Below are 8,432 nucleotides of genomic sequence, written 5' to 3'. Positions count from 1 at the left end.
TGTCTGTCCCCTCCCTCCCCCCACCTCCCGCAGGAGGCGCCTCCCCCGGGGCCAGGCTGCTGAGGTTAGTGGGTTACACACTGTTTTCTGGCAGAGATGACCAAAAATAGGCCTGAGTCCCCACTTCCTACTTTTAAACGTATACAGACTACGCTGGTTTGCTTTCTGTTTCTGACAAGTGTTTTAGAATTTCTGTTTGAAAACAGCTTTCTGCCTTTCAATTTTGTCTTTCCTTCCGTCCGTTCAGGGTTCCCTATCCAAGTAACTCAGATAATCGAAAGCAGAGGTGGAAAAACCCCCGTGTCCACTGGAACAACAGCAAGCGGGCGGCGGGCGGCGGGCGGCAGGGCTGTTAGGGCGGCCACCCCCTAAGCGACGTGAGTGTGCAGGGAAAATCGGCAGGGCCGTCCAGACATCGGTGTAGGCGTCAGAGGATCAACGCGGCACCCAACACCCTGGGGTGCTCGCTGCGTGCTCCCAGCTTCTGAGCCCAGAGCACGGAGGCTGCGGGTCATTAGTGCCACCTCCGGAGGAGATCGGAGCCCTGCGTGGACCTTTGCAATCTGCCCTTTCGGGATCGGCTGCACTACAAGGGGCCCAAGTCCGCTCACGACTCCAGGGGGAGCTCCCCGAAGTGGAAACGAAGGTTGCACGTTGCTCCTGACTCGACTTCCAGACCAGAGCGGAAAACTTCATGAGAGCCGTGTCACGAAAGTTAGGTTTGCTTCCCACTGGGTATGGGGTAAAAAGGCCTCTCTCTTTACGGCATGTTTTGAACGTGCCGGTGAAGCAGAGTGTCAGCTGGGACCGCAGCTCAGACTCGGGTCCGAGCGAGCGGGGAGACAAACCGACCCCGAGACGGCCGCGCCGAGCCTCTCGCGGCACGTGAGGTGCTTCCTTCCTCTCCATAAAAACCTCCAACAACAGCGCTTCCTGCAAAATCTCCGCTCCTCAGGTGGCCCCAACTCACCCCGACGCTGCCGCCCCTCACCCCACTGCACTCCACGTCTGATGTCCCTTCATCTGTACTGGGCTCAGAACATTCCAGAATTCTCTCCTCTCACTTTTGTCCGGGATGCCCCAATTTCCTCCCACTAGGGTCCAGGTCAAATAACTTAGCCCCGAAAATTTCCTCAGTTCACCGTCGCTCTGTTCCTGATCCAAAGAAATCTGCCACCTATCAAGGTGGGGACACCACGAGAGAACCCGGGGAAAGCCACCGTCTGCAGAGACAGCTCACGGCTTTCTCGCCTAAGGCGATGGAGCCTCGTCTCTGCTGACGCAGGTTTTAAAGTGACCTGCCAAGCACCACTCTGTGGGGCTTGATGGCGACAGCCAGCCAGGCGTACACGGTCACGAGGAGGGCGCTCACCCACCCAGGCCCACGCTGAGCACAAGCACCTCACGAGCAAGGGCCTGTGCACGGCAGACACGGAGGTGAGCGCCGGGGGCCTGCGGCTAGCCCTCCGATGCCGCCCGAGCCCGCCGTGCGGTTTCAGCCCATGGGCCCGATGGCACAGAGAGGAGATGGCCACTGAGACCTTCTGCACGACACGGAGGGGCCGACCACCACCTGCTTGGAGGCGCTTCGCCCGGTCAGGGTGCAAGTGGGAAGGGCGGGACCCTCCTGGTGCCGGCAGCTCTGCCACCAGGACTCACGATGGACGTTCCAGCCCCTCCCACGGGTGAGTAACACACCAAGAGGGACAGGGATGCTGCAGACAGCCACAGCGAGGCGTGCAGGGACACACAGACCTCGTCTCCCTCCCGGCCACCTCACGGCCCAGCCGGGGGCGCTGGGCCACGGTCATGCCTGGGCCTGGAAGGGGAACTCGATGCTCAGAGAGCCACCCAAGTCCCTTCCAAAGATGAGAGAGCCACCAAGTTCCTTCCAGAGATGAGAGCGCCACCAAGTCCCTCCGGAGAGGAGAGCGCCACTGGAGAGCAGAGCTCTGTCAGCAAGAGTCCGTCAACACTCCGGGTGCTCGCCAGACAGGGGTGACGGCGGGCGTGTGAGCCCATCGGAAACAGCGGCCTCGCTTCACAGCGCTTCACTCCCGGGTTCGGAAGAAGTGAGGGCAAGCAGCCGGCAGCCATCTTGGGGTTCTGGTTCACAGTCACCCCAAAAACCTGTAATCAGGCTGAATGGGGGGTACACTCTGGTCCAGGGACCCGATACTGTGCACAGCACTGCCCGCAGGCCTACCACGGCCAGGATGCTGTGCCGCCCTCGGACCTCGTCTAAAGAAGAAGCCCGGCCTGGAGGCACCGGAGCACGGTTCTGGTGAGGTATCTGTTAGGCCTGGAGGCTGACGCTCTGTCCCCAGAGGCACAGTGACCAAGGGCACAGCAGGCTGGGAAGACAAGCCAGTGGCGAGGGGGAGATGCACTGTGGAGGGGCCCAGAGTAGCAGCCACAGATCAATGCCCACGACAGGATAAACCCACAGCCCGGTCCCTGACGAAGCACCTCACCCCCGACCCCACGCGGGAGCGGAGCGGGGAAGACACAGAGCTTGCGGAGCGGCGGTGAGTTCCAGGACCTCTGCCGAGTGCAGGGAGGGACCGGCCATCCACACAGTGGCTCGGGCAAAGAGAAGCCTAAGCCTGCATTTTGCAGATGAGAACTAATAAACCATTATCTGACTGCCACCCGCAGAGAGTGAGAGTCCGCTGCTCCGAACGGATCTTAAAATCACGACCGCGTGAGGCAAACATGGGCCTCGCCCCCGGCGAGGAGCGGCTCTGAGTTTCAGCTTATTAGCCCTTCTCCCTTCCCTTACTGATCGTCTCCGTAAGCGCCACATTGTTGCAGTGCGTTCATTTACACTGCGGAGTTTAAAGTCTTGTCTAGTTGACTATTGTATATTTACATAGCTGATGTAATTATCACTAATCACATAATCACTGGAAATGTGGATAATTGCCTGATCCAAACATATAATTACAATGTATAGCAACATTATAAATCCCATTTAAAAATTCACATTTTGGGGCTAGAGATATTTATTATAAATGCTAGCGGACTACCCCATAGATGGCCAGCTTCAACACTGTTTCTTTATAAAGTGGTCTAAGAAACAAAACAAAAGTAGTGATTTTATATTGCTTTTTTTTAAAAAAGAGAAGTAAAAAGCAAAAACAGCATAAAATGAAAGACAAAATGATGCCAGCCAGAGGCTTTCCCTGGGAAAATACAGGTCACGACGGCCCCCACCCACCCCTGCCGGGTGCACCCCCATCGCTGTGGCCACCCACGCCCTAGAAGCCTGGAAGGTCTTAGACATCTTTGCTTCTGGAACATTCTAGGACCACGACCGAACTTCCATGGTGGAACACTCCACTGAGACACAGTGTCACGACAAGCTCACCCCGTTAAGAGTGGGGACACTGAGAGAAAGTTTTCCTCTACCTCACGCCCGTGGCACTTCCTCAGACACGTCTTGTCCTCAGTGACAAAGCTGACGTCGAAACGGATTCCCGTAATCCGTCACTATCTGTGTGTCACAGACCCCAGGCGGGCGGTCCACATCCCCCACCCATCCTTCCCTCCTTTAGTCTGTGCTCATGAGAACACCCCAGTGGTAAGGAGCGCCGGACACGGCTGTTTGTTTATAAGGGGTTCACAGCATTTCCTTCTTTCCTGCAGGAGACAGGAGAGGTCCTCTCCTGAGTTATGTTATGAGGGGGCTTTTCACGCCTCGGCCGATAGAATCCTCGGGACCATTTTTCCATGTACGTAAGACATTCGAACAAAATGGAGTAAAATGAAATCTCTACTTTTTTCCACATTATATTCTCAACAGCCACAGGAAAGGACGGTGTTTAATGATTTATTCTACCATAACCCACAGTAAGATGGTCTAACAAAAAGTCATCGGCAAAGCCATTCTGGTCTATTATGGTCCTAAAAATGCGGGGCTTTTCTGAGTTCCTATTGCAATGCTGAGTGATAGCGAGCCCTCTCCTCTGACCCACAAATATCTGCGGCAAATCAAACCAGCTCCACCATGATGTGGCAGAGTATTAAAACTCTCTGGCTGGTGTAATTCACAAAGGCGGTATGTCAATTACGCCAGCAAACCAACCAAACAGAGAGGAAACCCAAGACCTAAATCATACTTTGAAGAGAGGAGCCTGTAATCTGGCCCTGACCAGGCTGTCGGCGGGCCCCGCTCCAGAGTCCTCACACAGCAGCACTCCAGGATGGTTTGATATCAGGCATCAGGAAGGAGCAGAACGGATTGTACATGTCAAAATGGAAGGGTGGCTTTAAAAAAAAATTGAAATCTGGCTTTTAAGTCTGCTTGCAAGACCGTAATTCCAACTGATTTGGATGAGTCCCAAAGACTTTGGCTGGTGGGAAGCAAAGCGATGCTCTGTACTGTGCTCACAGAGCAGAGACATCCCCCGGCATCGCAGGCACAGCCGGGGTCTGATTCTGGGCAGAAAGAGAGGGATGGAGCTTCACCCTTTCCTCCCTTGGCTCTGACTCCGGGGCCAGAGGGGAGAAGGTACGAGAGCAGTTAGCTCAGGTTTACGGGAGGAGACAGGTGAGAATCCACAGCCAGGGACATGCACCTGTGAGGCCTTCGGGAAGAAATGACAAATTCCACTTCCACCGAGCTGATCTGAGGAAAAGGCCAGACGAAGACCAGCAGGGAGCCTGGGTACCCCGCCTCGCCTGTCCCACCCTACCGAAGGTGCCGAGTCAGCTTTTATAAACGCAAGCCGCGCCAAGGAAGCACCGTGGAGCAGTGGTTACGCTCACTAAACACACGTCTGGGGTCATGGATTTTCGTTTGCCCGAGTCACTAATTTCAGGTGTCTACATTAAAAACATAACTGCTACTGCCTCAGGTACACTATTCCTGGGTGAAAAATGTTAGGTGGCCAGTCAGACATGAGCACTACATAACTGCTACTGCCTCAGGTACACTATTCCTGGATGTTAGGTGGCCAGTCAGACATGAGCGACAGGGGGAACAGCGGAATAGGGGCCCAGCCCAGAGACCACCCAGACAACACCCTATTGGGTGGTAGTCAGAGAATCCCTCTGCATCCCCAGAGACAAAGGACAAGAGGGTCAGTCACAGGCTGGCCTAATCTGGCCACAAATGCCTGCACAGAAGGTATTATCCTCATTTGCCCACAATTTAAGTTTCATTATAATACGACGTTTATGCCTGGAAGTTCGTGAGTTTCATGATAACAGACTGTATTCTGGGTGCGCGTATGCAGCCAGGTGTCATTCAAAATGACCTCGCTTGCCCATCACCTAGGAATGCCTCCATCGCAGCCCAAACATAAGGCAGACACTCCCACTTCTGAGACTTCTCCCTTTTTTGTGTTGGCGCCTCCTTGGGGCATCCTTTGTCTCTAAAATATCCTTGTAATAAATCTTTCCTAAATCTCAATGACCTGTGATTCCTCACTGCATCGCTGGAGGAAGGACCGATGGGAAATGCAAACTACACACTTCAGTGCCGTGGTCGCCCCTCTCCCCGTCCCCTGCCGTTGGGCGACACAGAACTCCCCCAACAGTAACAAGGCGACACTGAAATTTCTGTAAAAAAAAAAAAAATGGATGAGAGTGAACCATGCTTGGGAGAGAGGGTCTGAAAGAACCACCAACAGTTTCGCCCTGACCTACAGCCCTGCAAAGACGGGAAAGGACCCTGGCTCTTCAAGTCTATTCTCATTCTCATCGCTGATGTGGCATCTCCAGATCAATGCTGGGGCTGGCGGTGGATTCAGCCCCAGGCATCCCTGATACCAAGCTCAGAACACTGATCCCCTAGGGCTCTCAGTAAACTAAAATGAAGGTCAAAACTAAACTTAAAAAATTCCCATAGAGTCAGGTGACCCCAGATTATGGGACATCGTACAAACCTATCCTCCTGGCTCTTCCAAGACATTGATGCTTTTGAAAAGTCAGAAACGGCCAGGGGATTATTTTAGACTAAAGAGACCAAAGAGAGAGGTGACAACTAAATGCACGTGTGTCCCTGGGCGGGTTTTCACACAGATGAACAAACAAGCGAAAAACAGTTGCCGTGGGGGAAAAGTGAACATGGTCTTGATTAGAGAATATCTGATGCTGCTTAATTCCCGGGGGGTGGGGGGTGGTGGTGACCAGGTGTTGCGTTTACTGAGGGAAGGAGACGTAGGCCACAGGTACTGCTGCCTCACAACCTTCTTTCCGAAGGTTCTGGGAGAGTCGGTCCACCCACTCAGCCAGCCACATATCTCTCTACCTACACATCTACACAAAAAAAGCAAATGTGTGTTTATCAAACTATTCTATTGATCTTTCTGTAGGTTTGAAATTTTTAAACCCTTAAATCTTACCCCCCCATACTGTGGCAGGACCCCAGGGATGTGGGGACAGCCAGTGCCTGATGAGCAGCACAGAGCTCTTTCGGGGCACGCGGCTTTGATGCCTCCACTCCATGTGGCTTGAGCCATATCTACTTAAACAAACAATTCCATATGGACAGCTTGTAGGATATGCATTCCTGTCCCCAAATTAGTGGGCCAGGTAGTGTGCGAGCACATGCAGGGGGCTCCAGGGGGCTCCCCTCCATTACCTCTGTGACAGATCCTGCCGTGAAGTCACCAGGCCACACTGAGCCATGCTGAGCCCGGCCCGGCAGCGCAGAGGCTGGCCGGCCGTGAGCACGTCACGCCAAGCCCAGGCTCCCTTGCTCTGGGTTTCTTACCGCTCCCTAATTAGTAGGGATGGTGCTTAATCAACATTTTAGAGTTTTGTCCCCCAGTTTCCATTAGATTTTAATTATGTGTATTTTTCCTTTCATGAATAAAACACTTGCAGACATTTGCAAAGATACCAGGGATGAGAACGTAGCATGGGGCAGCGCTGGGATCTTCAGGAATTATCTCAGAATTCATCTTTAAATAGCTTAATTCAAAACAGAGAAAGTCCCGGAAGTTCAGGAAGTAAAAAAGTAAAAAAAGACGGTCCTCCTATACAGCACCTTTTATATGCAAAATGATCTTAGGTAAGTGGGAAAAAACGGACCTTGGGGCCTACCCCTCCCCCACTTTCCTGTTAGCCCCTCCCCCACCCTGGAAGCCAGGCTGTGTCCACCGTGGTCAGGCCTGCTCATCTCGGGGCCGAGGCACAGGGCACTGGCCAAGCGGGCTTGATGGTGAGAGGTGCTTCGGTGGCGGTGGAGGCCTTGGCTGGAGGTGGGGTGTGGTACAGTCTGAATAGGAACCAGTTCCAACAGGTGAGGGGCGGGACCCCGTACCTGGTTAAAACCCGCCGATCTCGCTGGCTCTTACCTTCACAAATTCTGTCCAATCGCTGTCGCTTGACTTTGTGCTTATCCACAAGGGCCATTCTTTATCGAACTTTGCAACTCTCTGATTCAAAAGGCAAAGCGGTCCTCTAAGAACTTAGGGGAGCTCGCGGGAGTCTGCGGGCATTACGGCACTATGAACCCTGAAACAAGGAGAAAAGAGTCCTTACTCTCTGGACAGCCGGGGGGCACAGGACAACAGGTCATTCGGGACTTTGCTGCCGCTTTCTGCAAGGGGCCCAGCCATCTGGTGCTTGCCCCGCTTCCTCAGACACAGTGAGATGAGGCTGCTCCAAGCCCACTGTACCCATCTCCTTCCCGCTTTCCGCCTGGTAACCGGAAGCAAGCGAACACGCACAAGGCCACTGTCATTTGTTTCTACAAGCACCGAATGGCAGCATCTGGATCTCTGGCTTTTAACTTCAGGGCTGTAAACACCAATTAACAACCAACCTGAATCATAGTGATTTGTACTCCAGTGCTGGAGACTAGGCCACAGTCAGCTGGGCCTGACCTGTCCGTCTGTGAGGGGGCAGGCTCACGGGCCAGGCATGTAGGGGCAGTCTGGAGAGACGCTGACCTCGTTTCCTGCTCATCCGATGTATCAGCTGAGGCCACAGGTCATGACCCGCAACCCACAACATCCTGGCTTTTGACCCATTGCTGCAACCTTATTTTAACAACGACAACAACAAACACACATGGAAAAAGCTGTCCTCTGTTGCCCAGCCAATGAGGGGGACACAAGTGAGGCTCCAGGGTTAAGAATGAGGAGTATGGTCATCGATTATGCAAAACGATGGCGGTCACTGTGTCCAAGGCCAGAACGCAGGTCTGGCCACGGGACGGTCCCGACCTCCTGGTAGATAATGTCTGATTTCCCAGCAGTGAGGCCGCGAAGGCGCCCCACAGATTTACGGCGATAATCACGTGATTCTTTTTAAAGAGGTAGGCAAGAGCACAGTTTCTGATCACATAAATAATTAATGCAACACCCAGGAGACACCAAACCCTTTCCAAACCTGGGATGCTCCCCACACCTGCAACAAGCATACTGGGTTCGTGAGATGAAGGTCATCCTGAAGCACGCTGGGTCGTCACCCGGAAG

At 53.5% G+C, this 8,432-nt stretch overlaps 1 protein-coding gene across 3 annotated transcripts in view; it reads right to left on the bottom strand.

Annotated features, from left to right (window-relative positions):
- Positions 1-8,432, bottom strand: part of CTBP2 (C-terminal binding protein 2) — a 146,933-nt gene that overhangs the window by 32,114 nt on the left and 106,387 nt on the right. For all 3 annotated transcript variants that reach the window (XM_025047524.1, XM_006912866.3, XM_025047525.1), the window contains one exon: positions 7,308-7,467. In XM_025047524.1, coding sequence (XP_024903292.1) covers positions 7,308-7,365 — 58 coding nt within the window. In that variant the 5' untranslated portion in view covers positions 7,366-7,467. The remainder of the gene's footprint in view (positions 1-7,307; positions 7,468-8,432) is intronic.

The sequence above is a fragment of the Pteropus alecto genome, unplaced genomic scaffold (assembly GCF_000325575.1).
Source record: "Pteropus alecto unplaced genomic scaffold, ASM32557v1 scaffold74, whole genome shotgun sequence".
NCBI classification, from domain to species: Eukaryota; Metazoa; Chordata; class Mammalia; order Chiroptera; family Pteropodidae; genus Pteropus; species Pteropus alecto.
Note: the sequence above shows the minus strand (reverse complement) of the source record. Positions and strands in the feature narration are given on the sequence as shown.